The 22,622-nt window shown below is 42.1% G+C and overlaps 2 protein-coding genes across 2 annotated transcripts in view; one reads left to right on the top strand and one right to left on the bottom strand.

Moving 5' to 3' along the window:
- Positions 1-1,912: 1,912 nt before the first annotated feature.
- Positions 1,913-4,992, bottom strand: LOC145425932 (uncharacterized). The gene is made up of 2 exons (XM_080299426.1): positions 2,630-4,992; positions 1,913-2,533 (listed from the first exon to the last, which is right to left on the bottom strand). The coding sequence occupies exons 1-2, from the start codon at positions 3,740-3,742 to the stop codon at positions 2,129-2,131; spliced, it is 1,518 nt and encodes a 505-aa protein (XP_080155552.1). The 5' UTR covers positions 3,743-4,992; the 3' UTR covers positions 1,913-2,128.
- A 2,196-nt stretch (positions 4,993-7,188) lies between these two features.
- Positions 7,189-22,622, top strand: part of LOC145425925 (protein NLRC3-like) — a 37,057-nt gene continuing 21,623 nt past the window's right edge. The window contains exons 1-2 of the mRNA XM_080299408.1: positions 7,189-7,340; positions 20,920-21,148. Of these exons, the coding sequence (XP_080155534.1) occupies positions 7,209-7,340; positions 20,920-21,148 (361 nt within the window). The 5' untranslated portion in view covers positions 7,189-7,208. The remainder of the gene's footprint in view (positions 7,341-20,919; positions 21,149-22,622) is intronic.

Below are 22,622 nucleotides of genomic sequence, written 5' to 3'. Positions count from 1 at the left end.
TTGAACTAGATCTCGTGGGTTTTCCTGGAGCATAGGCAGAGAGGAGCTCTGACAAGTAGGGGGGGGCTCGGGCGTTGAGTGACTTAAAAACAAAAAGTAAGAGTTTAAATTGGATCCTGTAGGGGACAGGGAGCCAGTGTAAAGAGGCTAAAATTGGGGTTATATGCTCTCTCCGTTTGGTACCGGTTAGCAGGCGAGCAGCAGCATTTTGAACCATCTGAAGGCGATGGATGGTGGCATGATCTAGGCCATAATACAATGAATTGCAGTAGTCCAATCTGCAAGTAAGAAAAAACCCATGGGTGTTGTGAATGCAGAGTATTTGCGATCCTCCTCATGTAGCGGCATGTTATAGAAGCCAGAAGTCAAGTCCATCGTGCTAAAAAACGCATTGCCACCAAGGGCTGCCAAGCAATCAGCTTGATGTGGCAGGGGATGAGCGTCCTTTAGCGTCCGCCTGTTGAGCCATCGAAAATCGGTGCACACTCGCAAGTCGCCATTTCTCTTCCACACAAGGACAAGAGGTGAGGCAAACTCGCTAGTAGACTTCCTGATTATGTCTCTCTCCTCCATCTCGTTAAGAACCTGGCGGAGCTTGTGGTATTCGGCAGGAGGCACACGCCTGTAGGGGAGACGAAATGGCCTGTCATCTGTCAGTCGAATCCTGTGTACAAATGGCCTGTATTTATATAGCGCTTTACTAGTCCCTAAGGACCCCAAAGCGCTTTACATATCCAGTCATCCACCCATTCACACACACATTCACACACTGGTGATGGCAAGCTACATTGTAGCCACAGCCACCCTGGGGCGCACTGACAGAGGCGAGGCTGCCGGACACTGGCGCCACCGGGCCCTCTGACCACCACCAGTAGGCAACGGGTGAAGTGTCTTGCCCAAGGACACAACGACCGAGACTGTCCGAGCCGGGGCTCGAACCGGCAACCTTCCGATTACAAGGCGAACTCCCAACTCCCAACTCTTGAGCCACAATCGCCCCGAATCCTGTGTACAAAGCCCTTAGCCTCACCACAGTCCAGATGATGGCGAGAAAAGACATCTTGATAATTGACCACAAGGTCAGCCAACTTTTCTTGCCAGTCCGATGACACATCACAGGATTTCAGGTCCAGGTCACCCAGGCCAACACGGTCCAGCCTCTCCTGTACAGTACCAACATCCACTGTGGGTACAGATGTCCCAGTGGGCTCTGTACGAGTAGACTGTTGACTGAGCTCTGGAACCTCCATATCCTCCAATGCAAGGCAGGTGTAGACATCAGCAAGCTTGGCATTCCTCCGCAGAATAACAGGGTTGTCTGTGACATTAAGGAGCTTGAGTGGGACCCACCTGTCTCCCCAGAGAGGAGTCACCACTCTAGCGACCATGATGCCCCTGGGTGCAGAGCGAGAGGTGGTTGGCTCAGTAACTACAGTAGAGCCGGGAGATATCTTAACATCTTTCGGAAGTTTCCCCCATACAAGAAACTCACTGTTACCTGGCAGGGTGACAGCCCTGTTGCACCTGACTGTGCCCACTTTGTCTGGTATCTCAGTACCAGACCAGCGTTCCAGGCCAGCAAGCAGAGAGAGGAACTGTTCAAGTTCCTGATGCCCTGAACGCGACATCGAAACTGCCTCCCAGTAGCTTGCATCTTTCTTGAACTGACGGATTAAATGTCTGATGACATTCGAGCCAACTATTAAGTCATCTTGTTGATTCTCAACAACAAAGGTTGGAACCAAGATACGACACCCATACACTTCCATGTCAAGCTCCACCACTGATTTAGGCTTCACTCGTACACCACCACAGCCAACAAAAACAACAGTGGATGCCCCCTGATTTCTCAAATCAATAGCACCAGCAGCAGCAAGCCTCTGCAGCGCTACTTCACTCAAAGAACAGGCCATTGAACCACTATCCAACATAGCACCAAGGGATGACTTGCCTCGGATTGTAACAGGAGTGTAGAACAGGCTGTCACTGCTGCTGATTCTCTGTGTGTCCTGAAAAATAACTCTCTCAGACTTGTCTAAGTCCTTTACATTGTCATACAGTTCTGCTGCATCATGTGTGTGGGAGTGTTCTTCATGACCTGTACAGCCTCCCTCAAAGCACAGGTCGTCTAGTTTCCCTGGGCATTGTCACCCGTAGAGGCCCCATTGGCACACGAGCGACGTGTGTGACCGGGCTGAAAGCATGTGAAACAGAGTCGGGCAAAGCGGCAATGGGACTGTGTAGTGTGGTCCTCCTTATTACAGACCTGACAGCTCCTGCCATTGAACAAAGGGGCCCGATTCTGTACTCGTCTGCCACCCTGCCGTGAGGGGGAATGTCCATCCCCAGCCTTCGCTTTATTCAACAGCTCCCTGAGCATCGACATCATCTCACCAAGCACAGCATTGTCGCTGGGCTGCTGACTGTGGGGGAACTGCTGCTCAGGAGCAGGGAGGGCAGACTGCTTCTGGTAATGCAGGGGAATAGTCTGGCATCTATTCTGAGTTGAGGTCGTCGGATTCCGTTCCCCATCCTGTGACAATAGAGGAGGAACAGTGGGACAGCTTGGAGCAAGAAACATCTGCTGCGTCTGGGACAAGAGAGGAGAGGGTGAGACAGAGGGTCCTACCCCAGGTGACGGGGGTGACGTAGGAAGCGCGTCAACACCAGAAGACTTCCTGTCATCGTTATTCAAGAGCTCAACACGCGTGTCATCACGAATTAGCGCTGCTGCATGGGCCTCAACCACGCGCACTCTCACAGAAGACACCCTCTCGCGCCGATACTCATCTATCCTCTCCTGAATCTCCTTGCACGTCCACTCATGTATCTGTTTGTACTTAAACACAGATGCGAGCTCAGGATCTGGGCAGTGTTTCACAAACATTTTAGCGCTCTCACCACCAATGTCCTCCATTCGCCTGCCTTGACGCTTCAAACCTTCCTCAGCCATATCAGCAGCCTTGTTGAGGCGTATCCAGTAATCAACAGGATTCTCCCTGTGAGAAGGCAGAGTTGAGTAGAAGTCCTGCAGGGGTAGGCAAGAGGAAGTGCTGCTGAAGTACCTTATCAGCATGTTGAATATGACATCAGGGGCGCAGGAAGTAATAAGCGCAGGATCACTTCTCAAGCCTATCTTAACTACATCCCTGGCCTTCCCCATTAGCCTCCCCATCACCTCCTCTGTCTGCAACGACACATCAAGACTCTGCTTCCTGATGTATGATTTCATCAACTCAACCCATTCAGTCACTGTGTACTTGTCTGTACCATCACCCCTGAAAATGACAGGTTCCCTGTCGGATTTTACAATAACACTGAATTGAGTGTTTTCACTAGGTGTATTCGTATCGCCACCCGAATGTGAAGTCTGGTTATGTGAGTGAGCATTATTTCGGTCGACATCACCAACAGCTCCACTAGACATAAGTCTGGCCGCAATAGATTCACCTATCTGTGAACCAAGTTGAAAGATCATGTCACTAAACTGGTTTAATGTGTCATTCCCATCACCGGGAGTGGAGTGACGTGCTTCGCCCCGCAAAAATTGCCCCACGGGAGACTCATCCGGATCTAAATCCGACCCAAAGGCTCCAACCCTCCCAGGCAACACAGGTGAAGCTCCCTCATCCCTCCCAACTGACCCATGTGACAGTAAATGAGCACGTGCTGCACCTCTACCCCGCCCAACAGAGGAGAGAACATTTTCACATATATCACTCAGCTGGAATTTGCTTGCCATATTAGCACATAAACAGAAAAAAAAGGAAAAGCAAGAAAAACAAACCAAAACAAAACGTAGACAATAACAAATATTCAGAGTTGCAGGTGTCAGCACAAGCAGTCCGGAGAGAGTCCCATCAAATCAAAGAACAAACAGTCCAGTACCTCAACGTAATTCACAGTCCAAGACGAGCAAAGGATGAATCTTTAAGCACAATACACTGCAACCTGGGTTGGAGATCTGCATCAAGTTGATCTCAAATCACAGAGTCACGGCACCAATGTAGCTGTTGCTGTTCTGAGAGTCTATTGTGCAAGTGGTGTGATATGCCCATGTAGAAAGGACAGCACTGCAACGCTGGACTTGCCCTTACTCTGGGCTCCCTCTTTATTCTGGCAACTGGTACAAAGAAAACAGCACACAGTCTTCATTAACAATCTGCAAAGCAACTGCAACATTCAGTTCACCAGCTTGGGAGTTTTTTTCCTTTTTCCTTTTCCAAACATAACACTTAACAAATGACTAAGATATATTTATACAACACAACATCAACAAAATCTTTATTTTAAAAGTTCTAGCTGAAACCAAACTTGTGATCGTATAGTAGCAATATTATTTATTTATTTTTCTCCTTTTTCCTAACCAACAACAACAATAACATATAAAAACAGCTTTTCTATTATAAAACAATCATCATTGTTCATCATTTTTTTTTCCTATACAACAGCATCAATTAAAACTTATACTTAACAGTGCCTACCTGGTACAAAGAAAACAGCACACAGTCTTCATTAACAATCTGCAAAGCAACTGCAACATTCAGTTCTGTTAAAAAGAATTAGAACAATCACAATCTCATAGAGAAGCATTAGAGCTGAGTGCAAGTCAAAAAGCACCCGACTAGCTAACGAGTATTAGCTTAGCATGCTAACTAAAAATGCTACTCGTGAATAAAGTTACTACCCATGCATCAAAATGCCTGTAACTTTCGGGATACATGCTAGTACTGCTTACAATCAAAATACATGTTGACAATTACCACTATGAGGGTGTTTTCATTAATACAATTACAAAATTGACAACAGTATCGCTCACTAGCACCTACCACCAGCTTGGGAGTTTTTTCCTTTGCTGAGGCATGCGCTGTGCAGCAATTTGGAACCTTAACAGTTGCAGTTGCTGTGTTTGTCCACCAGGTGGCTCCAACTATTCACAAAGCACATCAATTTTGAGGAAATTCATTAAGCTATTTTCTAACTCTGTTACATGTGCAATAATCACTGTGTAATATACTCACCCAAATGAGCAATCCTATTTATCCATATTGTATATTCTGTATCTATATACAGTGGGGCAAAAAAGTATTTAGTCAGAAACCGATTGTGCAAGTTCCCCCACTTAAAATGATGACAGAGGTCAGTAATTTGCACCAGAGGTACACTTCAACTGTGAGAGACAGAATGTGAAAAAAAAATCCATGAATTCACATGGTAGGATTTGTAAAGAATTTATTCGTAAATTAGGGTGGAAAATAAGTATTTGGTCACCTCAAACATGGAAAATCTCTGGCTCTCACAGACCTGTAACGTCTTCTGTAAGACGCTTTTCTGTCCCCCACTCGTTACCTGTATGAATGGCACCTGTTTGAACTCATCATCTGTATAAAAGACACCTGTCCACAGCCTCAAACAGTCAGACTCCAAACTCCGCCATGGCCAAGACCAAAGAGCTTTCGAAGGACACCAGGAAAAGTATTGTAGACCTGCACCAGACTGGGAAGAGTGAATCTACAATAGGCAAGCAGCTTGGTGTGAAAAAATCAACTGTGGGAGCAATCATCAGAAAATGGAAGACATACAAGACCTTACCACCTTGCCTTGGTTGGTGGTTGGTTGGTGCCTTACCACCACCACAGGCACCAACCACCTTGCAGCCGCAACACAGTGCAGCAGCTTCGTCAATGGAAATTCCTAACATGGTCCATTCAGACTCACTGTCCCCAGTCTCCCTCAGAATCCTGTTGAAGCTCTGCCTGAGGTGTGTGTTGAAGATCTCGTGGACCATGGCCTCTGCTAGCCATTCCCAGCACACCTTCACTGTAAGTTAAGGTGCGCCAGGTCTGTCCAGGGTCCTCCCCCACCACGTGATCCAACTCACCACCAGGTGATGACCAGTTGACAGCTCAGCCCCTCTCTTTACCTAAGTGTCCAAAACATGTGCCCTTAGGTCTGGTGATACAATTAAAAAAATCGATCATTGACCTGCGGCCTAAAGCGTCCTGGTGCTACATACACTTATGGACACTCTTATGTTCGAACAAAGTGTTCGTTATGGCCAAACTGTGATTTGCACAGAAGTCCACTAACAAAACACCATTCGTGTTCAGATCCAGGAGGCCATTCCTCCCAATCACACCCCTCCAGGTCTTGCTGTCACTGCCCACGTGAGTATTGAAGTTTCCCAGTAAAACAACTGAGTCCCCAGGCAGAGCACCTTCCAGTACCCCACCCAGGGACTCCAAGAAGGCTGGGTACTCTGAACCACCACTTGGCGCATAAGAGCAGACGACAGGACCCGTTCCCTGACCCGGAGGTGCAGGGAACAAACCCTCTCATCCACTGGGAGAAACCCCAACATATAGGCAGCAAACCGAGGAGATACTAGGATACCCACCCCAGCCCACCACCTCTCAACAGGGGCAAATCCAGACTGAGATAGAGTCCAGCCCCTCTCCCAGAGACTCATTGCAGAGCCCAAGCCGTGCATTGAAGTGAGCCCAACTATGTCTAGCCAGTACCTTTCAACGTCATGCACTAACTCAGGGTTCTTCCCCACCAGAGAAATGACATTCCCAATCGCCAGTCTTGGAAGCTGGGGATTGGTCTGCCAGGACCTCCGCTCCAGGCCGCCACCCAGCTCACAATGCACCCGACCCCTATGGTGCCTCCTGCGGGTGGTGGGCCTGCAGGAAGATGGGCCCATGTCCCTTTTTCGGGCGGTGCTCACCATGCCCCATGGACTAAGGCCCAGCGACCAGAAGGTCACCCTCGGGCACCCTCCCTGAGCCTGGCTCTAGCGCAGGCCACTGGTAACCCTATCCCGGGCAGGGTGAACTATTCCCTTGATGGTCTTCTAATAGGGAACAGTGTTTTTACAAAATCAAAAATCTCTATTCAGCAGTTGTTGTCAGGGTTTTGATATTTACACCGATTAGAGTTGCTTGTTGTTAATGTTCAGATATAAAGAGAATATTACAATAACAAGAGAATGTTAAGATTAGATAACTGACAGGATGTCTTTGTGTCAGATATGCTACCATCAGACCCCTAGGCATTATCAAGTAGAAGTTTTGCATTTCTTTAGATTAAAAAAATAAATAAATAAAACAACATTTATATATATATATATATATATATATATATATATATATATATATAAATTTTTTGTTTTATTTTTTTAGTGCAGAGCACCAGCAGGTTGCATTATGGGTTGGAATGTTTTATTGTATTATTCGGACTCTTCATTATTCCTCCACAGAGTGGACCAGGAGAGCTCAGAGGTTCCCAGTGGTCAGTCTGCCCAAAATCATCAAACACACCTGGACTCCATATTTATGGTCTGTACATGTACAACAACTACTTTTATATCTATTCTGTTCACAGTCATCTCCCAGCTGGGTTCTGGCTCAGAAAGTAGAGCAAACTTTCCTTTGAACTGCAAATACATCTGCAAATATCAAGCACTTCTCAGTATTTTAGAAAAAATAGTGAGATTTTGGCAGCTGCCCAGGCCAAAAACAATAAATGGATAAAATAACGTTTTATTTAGAAGTACTTTTCAACACAGTGAAGTAAACCTTACAAGCAACTAAATAATAAAATTACACTATGGCCAATAACACTTGAAAGATAAAATACTACCTAATACTATGTATTGTTGTCAGTGTTGGGGAGTAAGGGAATACATGTTTTGAGTTGAGCTGGTTTGAGCACGGAGTCAAGGAGGCCATTTACGCCATCTTAGAATGCTGTGATTACAGCCATTCCCCAACTCTCTGTGAATGGTACTCATGGCCATTGATCAGTGGTCTTTGATCAGTGGGTTTTGGTCAGTGGTTGTTGATCAATGGTCATGAGAATTTGCATAATTAAGATTAGGGAACTGACCTCCCAGCCCATTGTTCCTTCAGTGGGCTGGTTTCAGTCATTATGCAAATGTACGGTTTATAAAATTGAAACCTGCAGTCAGCTGAGACTGAAGAAGTCACTTGGATGAGTGACGAAACGTTTCTCCCACAAAACGCTACGTCCAGATGAACAGAATCAACTTTTGGAGATTTACTTTCCTGGATGATTGAGAATGCATCAAGATGAAGAGCTGTATTGATTTTGATCGACAGCTTCTTGATGTGAGGGACGCCATGCAATAGATCCACACCTCCAGTGAATGGACATGAAAGGTACCTCTCCAGCTCCCCTGCTTCTTGCTTTCCTGACCCCATGGATCCATCATCTTCGTCGAATAGGCTGCTGTTTGTGCTGGCCTCATCCATCTCTGTGTCTAGGTGATGTCTGATGAAGTTGAAACCTGTGAAAAGATGTATTGCTTTCAAAAGAATTAGGTCTGGTCATTATAGTGCTGTAAACACTGCCAAGCTGCAGATGTTTGGCAAGAAGATTTGATCCCACTGGAGATGTTTTTTACTAACTCTTGTAGAAAAGCAATATCCTGCACAAACAGTTTGCAATGAATTCCAGTTTAAGTTTAAAATAAGAACACGTGCAAGGCTAAGCAGTGCTAGCCAATGGATCCTCCTGTTTGGCTGTTACTCTGGGAAAAGACAAGAAAGACAGTGATGGAAGCCGTGACTGGAGCTGCGATGTAGCCTATATAATATTTATATTGTACGAACGTGATAATTATGTATATTGTAATAACGTGATATTATATTGTTCAAACGTGAAAGGTATATTGCACTAACATGATAGTATATTGTACAAACATGAAAAGTATATTGTTAGAACAATGTACTTTTCTATTTTTCTTTTGCCTGGGTGGCAGCTCTACGCTTCCGTATCCGAGTCTTTTCAATGTGGCCTCACCAAATTATTACGACTACAACAACCATGAAAAGAGTTGGATGGACACTGCTGCTCAATTGCAGCTGCCTGGTCAAAGTTTTTCATTAGTAATTTAGCAAAGTTGATGGTGGTGGTGTGTGTGTGTGAGTGAAAGACAGAGAGAGCGAAAGACAGATATTGTATGATAAGCTTCATGTTATGGACGCACAGTTTGAGCACTCAGGTCGCATCAGAGCAGCAGGCCTGCATCGTGACCTATGAACTTCTAACCCCTGCGATTTAATTGTACAGTTTGAGCAGGAGCTGAATAACGCGACTGAAAAAAAATCGCAGTGTTTGCCCAGCTTAAATCAGACTGTTTAAACTAAACGAGCTGCTGTTTCACATAATAAACCCTGTCACCTGCAGAAGTGCCTTCTGTTTTAACAGTTAAAGCAGTAGAGACAAGCTGTGTTAACATGTGCGTGGAACTCTAGCGTCATTAACCAGGCTATCTGTTAGCTTATAGCTCACGCTAGCTAACCAGCGAGCAGTTAAAAGGACAGCCGAAGCTTCACAAAGCAAACTTATCTCACTACAATGTAGCGCCAAAAATATGACTCCCAGCTTGAGCTCGACACAGCTGCTGTAACATAAGACTGACATCCAGCTAACCACAGCTAAAAAGATATTTAGAGGAAACTTACCGTTTCCTCAGGTTACACGAGCTGAGTTTTTTCACGCTGAAAGGTTGGTTTGTTTTGGCTCTCACTGAAGACATAGCTGTTGTGTTGTACTGCTTTTAAGTGAAACATTGTTTGTATGTGAGGAAAATGCTGTTCATCCTCTTCAGCTCTAGCGTTGACTATTGGCTCTGCCATGTGTTCATGTGTGTCATGGTTGCTGTGTGGCAGGCAAGCAGGAGTGGTGGACCCAAAATGCAGAACTCAAACACGGAAGTGAAACTAAAAGCGCAGCTTTATTGCTGGAGAAAAACATCGTACAAACTAAACTCACCAAAAGAAAACCAAAAGTCAGAACAGAGGAACTAAGGACTGAAACACTGGAAAAACTAAACTGGAGCAGGAGACTAAACACTAGGAACATAGAAGCAGAACACACAGCTAGTAGAGGGTACGACGCGACAGGGAGCACAGGAAAACACAGGGCTTAAATACACAGACGGCAGTAATCAAAGGATGAGAGACAGGAGGGGAACACACCTGGGAGAAATCACAGCTGACGAGACAGGGGAAACGTAAACTGAGCACACTCACATACGACACAAACCTTCACAATAAGACAGGAAACTCCGACACATGGAACCAGACAAGACATTGAACTAAACAGACAGATTCACAAACGGATGGGGTGACACCATAGACAGACAGATACAGACGCAGACTCAGAGGCAGATCGAATACAACACGTAGAACTCAAACAACAACAATAATCATGATAATAAACTGGAAAATGCTAATAATAAACTTAAAGCGCTGGGTCACCGACCCAGGACCATGACAATGTGTTTCTTCTTTCCGTGTGTCCACTACTTTGATACGCTTGGGTGGCTCTGCCCGCCACAGTTTCAAACTGGTCATGTGACTGCATGTCCACATCTGATTGGTAAAAAGGTTACCGGGAACTCCACTGGCAGCATGTTATCTAATGTGTTAAACGAATTCCATCCATCCATTCGCTTCCGCTTATCCTTTTCAGGGTTGTGGAGGGCGCTGGAGCCTATCCCAGCTGTCATAGGGCGAGAGGCGGGGTACACCCTGGACAGGTCGCCAGTCTGTCGCAGAGCCAACACACAGGGACAGACAACCATTCGCACTCACATTCACTCGCACATTCACACCTAGTGGCAATTTGGATTATCCAATTAACCTATCCCCACAAGCTGTATGTCTTTGGACGGCGGGTGGAAGCCAGAGTACCCGGAGGGAACCCACGCAAACATGGGGAGAACATCCAAACTCCACACAGAAAGACCCCGGCCGATGGTGGAATTGAACTCAGGACCTTCTTGCTGTGCGGCAAAACAGTGCTAACCACCGTGCCACCGTGCTGCTGCTAAACTAATTATTTTTTAAAAAGTAACGAGTCAAATTTTGCAAATGTAGCGGAGTAAAAGTACCGTTTCTTCTTTACAAATGTACTCAAGTAAAAGTAAAAAGTATTGTGCAAAAAAGGTACTTTAAAAGTACATTTTTTTCAAAAACTTACTCAAGTAAATGTAACGGAGTAAATGTAACTCATTACTACCCACCTCTGAGTGTGAGGAGGGAGAAAAAGGAAAAGTACGAGCTGTCACCCAGCAGAAACGGGAGCTGGAAGCATGTAAATATAATAATAACCACTGCAGCCAAAAAGAGTGCCTGATGAGCCCAGTTGTAAGTAATAATAATAATAATAATACATTTTATTTGAGGGCGCCTTTCAGAAACCCAAGGACACCTTACAAAAACACAATTAATAAAGGAACAATAGTCATAAAATACATAAAATAAGTTAAAATTACAAAACAGAGTGTGACAACAAATAAAATCAGCATTAAAGCGAATAAGCCAGTTTAAACAGATGTGTTTTGAGCTGTGTCTTGAATATAGAGAGGGAGTCAATATTTCTTAGTGCAGGAGGAAGAGAGTTCCAGAGCCGAGGAGCAGAGCGACTGAAAGCTCTGTTCCCCATAGTAATAAGGTGTGAGGACGGAACAGTAAGATGAATGGCAGATGATGATCTGAGAGGGCGGGAAACAGTGGTGATATGGAGCAGGTCACACAAATATGAAGGAGCAGATTTATGGATACACTTGTATGTAAGAAGTAAGATTTTAAAATTTATCCTGGCTTCTATGGGCAACCAGTGAAGCTGCTGAAGAACTGGGGTAATATGAGCACTTAGCGGAGTGTAAGTTATGACCCGAGCTGCAGAATTTTGAAGAAGTTGAAGTTTATGAAGGGACTTTTTAGGGAGACCAAAAAGGAGGGAATTACAGTAATCATTACGGGACGTAATAAGACTATGGACAAGGATGGCAGCAGCATGGGGAGTGAGGAAGGGACGGAGTCGGTGAATATTACGTAAATGGAAGTAAGCAGACCGTGTTATGTAATTAATGTGAGACTGGAATGAAAGAGTATTATCAAGTATGATACCCAAACTCTTAACCTGAGGGGAGGGAAGGGTGGGAGAATTTTCAACGTTAATGGAAAAGCTGTGGGGTTTGGTTAAGATAGATGGTGTACCAACAAGTAAAACTTCGGTTTTATTACTGTTAAGTTTGAGGAAATTGGAGGAGAACCAAGATCTAATCTCAATAAGACAGTCTGAGAGGGAGGTAGGTGGGAGGGATGAATTGGGTTTAGAAGAAAGGTAGAGCTGGGTGTCATCAGCATAACAGTGAAAATTTATATTATATTTTCGAAATATATAACCAAGAGGAAGCATATAAATAATGAATAAAAGAGGCCCCAATACTGAACCCTGGGGCACACCAGCAGACACAGGACAGAGAGTTGAAGAATGGGATTTAAGTTGGATAAACTGAGTGCGGTCTGAGAGATAGGAGGTAAACCAGGTAAGTGGGGTATGACTAATACCGATGGAAGCTAACCGGTTCAGGAGAATATTGTGAGAAATGGTATCAAATGCCGCACTAAGATGAGGATGAGGAGGATGAGAATGGATAGGAGACCAGAATCAGCTGCCATCAGAAGGTCATTGGTAATTCTTAACAGAGCAGTTTCTGTGCTATGATTGGGGCGGAAACCAGATTGAAATTGTTCATAGAGATTATGGTCATTAAGATGTAAATGAAGCTGGGCGGCGACAACTTTTTCAAGAATTTTTGAAATAAAGGGGAGATTTGATATAGGGCGAAGATTATCAAAGTTATTGGGGTCTGCACCAGGCTTTTTGAGATTTGGAATAACAGAAGCCTTTTTCAGTGCTTCAGGAACAATCCCAGTGTTCAGGGAGGAATGAATAATATTGGTTATGAGAGGTGCTAACGAGGGAAGACAGGCTTTAACTAACACAGTAGGGAGAGGGTCAAGTAGACAGGTGGATGACTTAGATTTTTTAATGAGATTAGATACATCAGTTATGGAGGGAAGAGTAAAGCTTGGGAATAACTGACAGGGAGACAGTGGGGGAACCAGGAAGTCTGCTTCAGAGTCAGGAGCTCCTAAAGAGTTAAGTTGACAGTGAATGTCCGAGATTTTACAAGTGAAAAAAGAGATAAGAGAATTGCAAAAATCAACAGAATACATCTGGGAGGGGAATGTGTCAGGAGGTTTTGTAATTTTACTGAACAACGAATAGAGGGACCTGGAGTTACCTTCATTAGAACTAATTAAACCAGAGTAGTAAGCAGATTTGGCTGAGGCAATGCAGTCCTTATAGAACAAAACATGATCATTGTGCATTTCTTTATGTACAGTAAGTCCGGTTTTCTTGAATAGACGTTCGAGTTGGTGTCCTTTAGCTTTAAGGTGACGCAGGTCGGAGGTAAACCATGGAGCTGAACGGGAAAATGAGACAGTTCGATGTTTAAGGGGAGCAAATATGTTAAGAAGGTTATGAAGGTTGACATTATAATGACAAACGAGTTCATGAGGGGTTGAGGAGCAGTGGATAGATGGAAGGTCATGGACAGCAGATGAAAAAACAGCTGGGTTGATATTACTAATTTTCCTAAAAGTGATATTACGAGAGATACAGGTTTTGGAAGCGGTTATGTTTGCATCAAAAGAAATAAACATATGATCAGACTGGGGAAACAAAGTGGCTTTACAATGGGTGGGGGTAATGCCAGAACAACAGACCAAATCCAGGATATGACCTTTGGAATGAGTAGGAAATTTTATGTACTGTAGAAGCCCAAAACTTTCCAGGCAGGAGGTAAAATCTCTGGAAAGAGGGATTTTATTATTGTCCATATGAATGTTGAAGTCACCAGCAATGATCAGATTTGGAGAAAGTACAGAAAAATGAGTGAGAAGAGCAGAAAATTCATTTAAAAACTCCTTGTTTGGCTTAGGTGGCCGATAAACAGTACATATGATGGTGGGGGTAGATCCAGGGAGCTGTAGTGCAGTGTATTCAAATGAATGGGAGGGAGGGGCAGAGACAGGGAGCACTTTCCAGTGCCTCCGGTGAATTATCGCGAGACCTCCACCCCTCCCCGAGATGCGAGGTTGACAGGTGTAAACAAACTCAGATGGAGTAGAGTCGTTGAGAGAAACAAAGTCATTAGGCAGTTGCCATGTTTCAGTCAAACAAAGAAAGTCCAACTTACGATCACAGAGGAGATCATGGACGAGATGTCCCTTACCAGTGAGAGAGCGGATGTTTAATAGACCAAACTTGATGCTGGAGTTACCATGCCTGATAGTAGGCGTAGTTGATCTAGCCAGGTAGGCCAGCACACTGTGGTCAATAGCCCGGTCAGTCTTGCAGGGAGGACGACGAGTTTTTGACCAGATGGAAAATATTGAGTTAGTGTCACTGATGTTGAACTTCCGCCGAAGCCCTCGGTGGATATACCTGCGGCGGGGCTGGAAGGTGATGTCCGGGTAGAAGTATAGAGCCACCGGTGGAGAGATAGCCAGGCAAAAACGGAGCCGTAAAAGTTCCGTAGCAGAATACTGGAGAAGAGCTGTCGCCGGGTGATGAATGATGGAAAAAAAACCCCCAGGTGAGCACGAGCCACACCAACACCCTGTGGATCCGCATCTTAATCAGGGCCGAGCACTGAACACAAACGGAGAGACCGCTGATAGCTGCAGCGCAAGCAATAGAAGCCCGTAAATATTGCGAAAACAAGTTAGATACTTGATTTAAATTGTCGTCAGCAACTTCAAAAATAAGATAATAAGATAAGATAAGATAGAAATAAAAATAACCGGTGAGCAGCGGCAGCCAGGCGCGCCAGCGTTCACTCGACCGGAAAAATAAGCTATTAAGACTCGACTGTACACTGTGTTCCTGTTTTCCTCTGAAATAATTAGTTCAGTTGAAGCAGCCTTTCAACGCCTTTCTCTGTCTCTCACTAGCAAACTTGACCCAGACAACAAAGTAAAGCTGGGTTTGGCTACGAGCCGCGGACCTTCAGTAATAGTAATAAATCACATTCATGTAGCTGTAAACAGCATGATAATATTTATTTATTTATTTATTTTGTTTCACACATGGTACAGCAGTAATTCATTTCCCATACACAACCTTCCTTTCAATTAAAGTAACACTGTTTCCATGCATGAAAAGGAGCAGGAAGAAGAATAAATTCTTATTAACACGTGACCCCTATCTGTGACAATACAAGTAGGCAACCAAAATTACACTCTGACAATATTCTGCACATAACAAAACAAACCAAACAGAACAATATACTCAACAATGAGCAATACCACTAAATATCAAACTAAAAGGATAATTTTTTCTACAATTAAATTATGTTATTTTCAACTTTTTCATACTGGTTCATCATTTTATTCTTATAGCAGATTTTAAATTGAGAAACATTTGTACAACACTTAAGATGATCATTGAGAGAATTCCAGTTTCTTATGCCTATGACTTTTGGACACATTTGCCTTTGTGTGGTTCGAGCAAACCGATGGTTAAAATAAAACTTCCTTCTGCCGGTCCCATTTTCCAAACACAATACAAATAAACTTTGTAACTTAAGAGGTAGTGTTTTATTTTTTGCCCTAAACATAATAATCAATGTCTGTAATTTCACTATATCTTCTAGTTTTAATAATTTCGATTTTATAAACAAACTATTAGTGTGTTCTCTATATTTAACATTATGCATAATTCGAAGCGCTCTCTTCTGTAATAAATTTAATGGTTTCATATTAGTCACGTATGTATTCCCACATACTTCAACACAATAACTCAGATAGGGTAGAAACAATGAAAAATATAATATTCTCATTGTCTTGTAATCTAATATATATCTTACATTACCCAGGATATAAATACTTTTAGCCAACTTTTTTTAACATGTTCAATATGTGATTTCCATGTTAACTTGTCGTCCACTATTACACCCAGAAAATGGAATTCTGTCACTCTTTCAATTAATACTCCCTCTATAGATAATACTACCTCTTCCTCCTTTACACGTTTTCCGAATATCATAAACTATTTTTTTTTCAAATTCAGCGATAACTCATTTACATCAAACCATTTTTAAAAAAAAAATTTCATTTCAATAACCATAATTTTAGCCAATTCTTTCAAGTTTTCTCCGGAACAATAAAAATAGTATCATCTGCAAACAAAACAAAATTTAACATTTTTGACACATCACAAATGTCGTTTATATATAAATTAAAAAGTTTTGGTCCTAAAACAGAACCTTGAGGGACCCCACATTCTATTTTCATTCTATCAGATGAATTGCCTAAACACTGCACATACTGAGACCTATTATCCAAATAGCTGCTTAACCAGTTCAACACTATTCCTCTCACACCATAAGTACTTAACTTAGAAAAGAAGATGGAGTGTTGCCTAGTGTCAAAAGCTTTTTTTTTTTTTAAATCAATGAATACCCCTATAGTATATTTATTATTATGTGTTGCTGATGAAATGTCTTCAATAGCATTCATTAATGCTATTGCTGTTTATCTGTTCCGTCGAAAGCCGTACTGGCTTTCACTTAACCGTTGATGTTTGTCAATGAAACTATCAAATCTTTGTGCAAAGACTTTTTCAAGCACTTTAGAAAACTGTGATAGCAATGATACTGGTCTATAATTATTAAAACTATGTCTGTCTCCTGATTTATAGAGAGGGATAACTTTTGCCACTTTCATTCGGTCAGGAAATACACCCTTATAAAATGAGAGATTAAAAATATAACAGAGAGGTTTGATTATACAATCCAAGGTTTTTTTTACGATGACCATGTCTAAGCCATCACAGTCAGTGGATGTCTTGTTTTTTGATTTTGCTACAATAGCTATGATGTCTTTATCAGTGATTTCCCCTAAAAACATAAACTGTACCATTCCATTCGTCATCCCATTCTAAATCATCCTGTTTTCTAATTAAGTTTGCCAGGTTAGGCCCAATATTTACAAAAAAAAATTAAATTCATTTACCACTTCATTCATATCACGTACGACCTTATTTTTCTTATTAAAGTAAGTAGGTAAATTTAAGGATGTATGTTTATTACCCAATACTTTTTTAAAGATATTCCACATACCCTTAACATTATTTTTTTATTTGTAAAATAATCTATTATAATACTCTTTCTTGGCCTTTCTGATAATTAATACTGACTTATTTTTATAAACTTTGTTTCATTTCAGCAGGCTTTGTTCTAAGTTTTATATAATCTCTATACAGTTTATTTTTCTTTTTACATGCATTTTCTAGTCCTTTTGTTATCCATGGTTTACCAGTAGTTTTCTTTTTCTTTTACTGATATAATACCAGTGGACAGTGATTTTCATAAAAAAACAAATAAATATTTAAGAATGCCTCGTATGCTGTATTGACGTCATTTACATAAACCTCATTCCAGTCTTCTTTCATAAGATCTTACCTGAACTTATTTATTGCATCATCATTTTCTAATTCTCATATATCTGTCCAGACACACTTCCTCCTTTAGTGTCATTTTATAATCTAAAGTAACAAAAACAGGTAAATGATCACTTATGTCATTTATGACAAGGCCACTTATAATGTTGCTTTACAAGCAATTAATGAAAATGTGATCAATTAAAGTAGCTGACTTTCCAGTTAGTCTACTAGGTTTAGTAATCAGAGGGTAGAACCCTCTTCCCCATAATAACTCAAAAAAATCTCATGATGCCTTATGATTGGACATTTTTAAAAATTCAATATTATAATCACCGCAAATACAGAATGTCTTATTTCCCCTTACCTTGCTCAATAAAACTTCTACTACATCTGTGAATGTTTCTATCAGTGTCCCAGGCCTCCTATACATACAAGTAACAATTATATTACTCTTTCTTTCCATTTCTATTTCTACTGTCACACACTCCATTAAATCATCAATAGCCACAGACATATATTCAACCTGTTTACATTTCAAATCACTATCAACAAAAAGTGCCATACCTCCTGCCTTCTTATTAGATCTATTTATATGATATAATTCATACCCATCAATGAGAAAGTCCCAACCCCTTTCCTCATCTATCCATGTTTCTGATAGTGCTATCACTTTAGACTTGCCTTTCAGATTATTCAAAAAATCATTGATCAGAACAAAACTTTTATAGATACTTCTACAGTTGAAATGAATTAATGAAAATGTATTGCCTAAGTCAACATTATCCCTAAATTGATTCTCAGTATAATACTCGCATGTAACATTAATTGCATTAAAGACATTTCTTTCTGGATCGATATTATTTTCAAAATCATGTAATTTGTAATCCGAATCTTCAGTCATTGTGATTGGGTATTCTTTAAATGTCTGTTATCCTTATGACATACCCAAGTATTTCACAACATATTTTGGGAAACCACTCATACCTATACAATTCTTTCTGATCCATAAATAACTGCGGCTCAGATCTATATCTCGTCTCTACGCATAATGGTAACACCGTCAATCCCAGTTCCATATCCACCTGCAGCTTCACACTAATACTCTTCCAGTCTACTATCTCATACCTTGCCATTTTCCCGCTCCAGTCGGAAATACTGTCTTTCATTGAATAAGTTCGGCTAGTTGTTAGCAAACACATCATAACAGACCTTCTGCCGTCTGACCGCAACAGCGTAATCATCCCCCGTAGTTGTCCAAATCTACGGGGGATTTGGAATCTCTGATCATTACAAACTTGGGTTCTTCTGGTGTTCCATTGAGCTTTATCATCACTTTGCAATTTCTTGTCCATGTTGCTTGGATTTTTTTTTCTTTACGCATGATACGGGCTTGTCTGGCAATATCTGCGTTTTTTTTTTTGTGAGATGTTCATTCACATATACTCCACTCCCTTTAAGTTGTCTGGACTGCCTCAGTAGCTCAATTTTGTGTTTTCGATTCACAAATTTTACTACTATTACTGGAGGTGCCCTGGCATTCTTTCTGGGGAGGGTATAACACGCCACGATGTTGTTGCTATGCAGGGGAAGTTTTTTACTCGCAAAAAACTCCACTACCTGACGCTCTGTTTGTTGCTCCTCCACCGGGGGCTCATCTCCGCCAGACCTCACACCACTCCCAGTCTCAGTAACTCTTGCGTAGCTTCTGTGTTTGGTTTCCAAACCGGTAATAATCACGTCCTCCAGTCATGCATGCTGTTCTAAATCTTCCACTCTCCTTTCTAAGAGCTGGATTGTTTTATACTTTTCCTTAATCAAGCTTTTTAATTCTTTGATTTGGTCCATTAAAGTCGTTAAAATTCCTTGTTGCTTAACTATTCTTTTGATGTCTGTTGACAACGAGTTAAGCGACAGCTTAATCTCCTCCAAATCTTCTTCAATTTTTCTCATCTTTGCCATTTTCTCCTTTTTGTTTGTTTGTGTTTTGTTTCAACCAAAATATATTTGACTTATAATTAATCACACAACCTATTCTGAGACGCCAATCTGGCAGTAGCTGTGTTCGCCATATATTAAGTAATCCAAAGTATTCAGAATATTTTACTCTCATTGAGTAATGTAACGGAATACTCTGCTGGAGCTGCTCCTCCAGCTTTCTCCTGTGGCTGTCCCTTCCCCTCCTTATCTCTCTACTTAGCTCCTTCTGGACTCTCCTCATTTCCTCTCTGTTTCCAGATGGAGCTGTGACTTTATGGGGATACTTGGAGAAAGAAGCAGAATCTAAAATCATTGTGATATTTCACAGGAAGCCAGTGAAGTTGTTGAGGGACAGTAGTAATGGGTTCTATTATTAACACAAGCAGCTGAAATTTGCACCAGCTGAAGTCTACCACACACATGTCTCTATAATCTAAAAAGGATCAATTATAATAATCCATACGGAATATGGATTGTGAATATGTCATGTTCAAATTTTCAGAAGGAAATCAGGAGAAAGTTCTGTCGTTCAATAAAATTTAATTTGTTATGGCAGTGGGAATTACAAATTTGACACAGCGCTATGGACCATGGTCTGATACAACATTCTGCCTCATGCTATGGATGCCCTGAAGCAGCCTTACATGTTTTTATACAGCAACAATAACAAATGATTATCATGGCTATGTTCTCCAAACATGAGAGCCTCCTGTGGAACCTCTCGCCTGTGTCTGACCTCGTCTTGTATTTGTTCCCTCCTCTGTAAGAGACAGAAAAGAAAAATACCTCCCTGCCTAGCCTTGATAATGTTATTATCCATTATTCTTCTGCTGATTCTAAAAGCCCACTTTCAGGATATCTTGTTCGGACTTCCTGAGAAGAAAATAGCCTGCTACTTATCAATTGTAATCGTGTAGCAAATCTCTCTGCACTTCTACGTCATTCCTACAATATTTCAATCCAGAAAATCACGCCGAATGAAGCTCCCATCCCTCAAAAGACAAAGCATAATTGATATGAGCACAATTGCAGTGTGTATATGAAAATAATTAAAACAGCTTTATTTAATCATTTAATAAACAAAATATAATAATTTTCAATACTAACAGTGGTCATACAATGTACTGTATGGATTAATTAGAGCCAGCTGCTGAGGGATCGTACAAATTACAGTACTGAAAAGGGGCATAAAAGTGTTACACCGCACAGTTAGGTAACACTTAGGTGGCTAAAAGACACAAATATAGTTGAGAAAAGAGTTTTACTGTTTGCGTCACCAGATCGGATAAATGTTCCATAACATCCAGATTCAGCTGCAGATAGCGCATCCTTAAAGTTGTGTGTATGAGATAAAGGTTCTTATGAACAACATGCGTGATACCTTTTAGTGACAACATTTAGATTTAAGAGCAGTAGAACAAATTAGATATGTGGATTTTACCTTTTCCCAATTCTTTTAGAGAGCCAGAGTTTGAATTTCATTGAGGGATTGTGTTTATGGTGCCTAATTAAAATCATTCCCAGAAACATACCTCCTCCTGTGTACTTTTTTTGTCTGTGTTGTGAGAAAAGTTTCTGGGTCATTCATAAAATATTCTGTTCCAGATACTGGAGGACAAAATCATCACTTTTGTGAAGAACGAGCTGAAGAAAATCCAGACAGATCTGAGTCCAGATGACCTACAATGTTTTAAGAGTCAATGTGAGGACGAGGATGTCTTACAAAGTGTGAATGAGGAACAGAGCAAGAGAAGCAGAGAAGCATTTGTGACGATTACAGTGGACTTACTGCAGAGAATGAAACAGAATAAGTTCGCTGAGTGTTTGCTGAGAAGTGAGAATTATTCCATAAATATGTCTGTGAAGGTTCTCAGTCATCCAGGTCATCGTAGTCTAAGGAGCTTGGAAAGAAAAGCGTTTGGACTTTTTTAAGTTGCTTGAAGACGTTTCACCTCTCATCCGAGAAGCTTCTTCAGTTCTAAGGGTCAAATGGTGGAGAGTCCCAGATTTAAGCTCTGTGGGAGTATCCCCCCAAAGAGGGACAAAAGGACCCCCTGATGATCCTCTACCTAATCACATGAGCCGAGGTGTGAAAACGGGTGTGGGTCACAATCAGCCAGGGTTTCGGGCGAGCTCATTGTGAAACCTGGCCCCACCTTATCATGCGAATTCCTGAGAACAGATGGCCCAGGATGTGAGTGGGCGTTAAGGCGTCTGGGAAGGGATCTCAAAACTGGATTATAGATGGCAGAGAGTTGGTGTCGTAAACCCCCGCCTCTGTTCAAAGATGGTCGCTCACAGTGGACATAGATGGCTTCTTTCACTCCTCTTTCAAACCATCTGTCCTCTCTGTCCAAAATGTGAACACTGGCATCCTCGAAAAACTGTCCTTTATCCTTAAGATGCAGATGAACAGCTGAGTCTTGTCCTGTGGAGGTGGCTCTTCTGTGTTGTGCCATGCGCTTGTGAAGTGGCTGTTTGGTCTCTCCAATGTAGAGGTCTGGGCATTCCTCTCTGCACTGTACAGCATGCACCACATTGTTAAGTTTGTGTTTTGGAGTTTTGTCTTTGGGATGAACCAGTTTCTATCTGAGTGTGTTGCTGGGTCTGAAATGCACCGGGATGTCGTGCTTGGAGAAAACTCTCCTGAGTTTTTCTGATACACCGCCCACATAGGGGATGACAATGTTGTTGTGTCTGTCTTTCTTATCCTCCCTCGCTGGTGTTTGGTCTTGAAAGAGGAGTGAAAGAAGCCATTTATGTCCACTGTGAGCGACCATCTTTGAACAGAGGCGGTGGTTTACGACACCAACTGTCTGCCATCTATAATCCAGTTTTGAGAACCCTTCCCAGACGCCTTAACGCCCACTCACATCCTGGGCTGTCTGACCTCAGGAAATCACATGATAGGGTGGGGCCAGGTTTCACAATGAGCTCACCCGAAACCCTGGCTGATTGTGACCCACACCCGTTTTCACACCTCGGCTCATGTGATTAGGTAGAGGATCATCAGGGGGTCCTTTGTCCCTCTTTGGGGGGATACTCCCACAGAGCTTAAATCTGGGACTCTCCACCATTTGACCCTTAGAACTGAAGAAGCTTCTCGGATGAGAGGTGAAACTTCTTCAAGCAACTTAAACAAGTCCAGACGCTTTTCTTTCCAAGCTCCTTAGACTATTCCATAAAGATTTACGCTGCTAAGACATTCAACAATGTCTCAAGAAATACACAAAAATATATTCAAAATACAGTTTTGAAATGTGTGCACTTCATAAATCCTTGATGTGTGTGTGTGTGTATCGGGTCAA

This window comes from Astatotilapia calliptera, chromosome 3 (genome assembly GCF_964374335.1).
Source record: "Astatotilapia calliptera chromosome 3, fAstCal68.1, whole genome shotgun sequence".
Lineage (NCBI taxonomy): Eukaryota > Metazoa > Chordata > Actinopteri > Cichliformes > Cichlidae > Astatotilapia > Astatotilapia calliptera.
Note: the sequence above shows the minus strand (reverse complement) of the source record. Positions and strands in the feature narration are given on the sequence as shown.

Bases quoted from the DNA above. Each gene is read 5' to 3' on its own strand.
- LOC145425932 (XM_080299426.1), bottom strand. From the start codon at position 3,742: ATGGCAAGCAAATTCCAGCTGAGTGATATATGTGAAAATGTTCTCTCC. The intron at 2,534-2,629 runs GTAGGACCCTCT...CTATTGTCACAG, and splicing joins CGTCACCCCCGTCACCTGGG to GATGGGGAACGGAATCCGAC.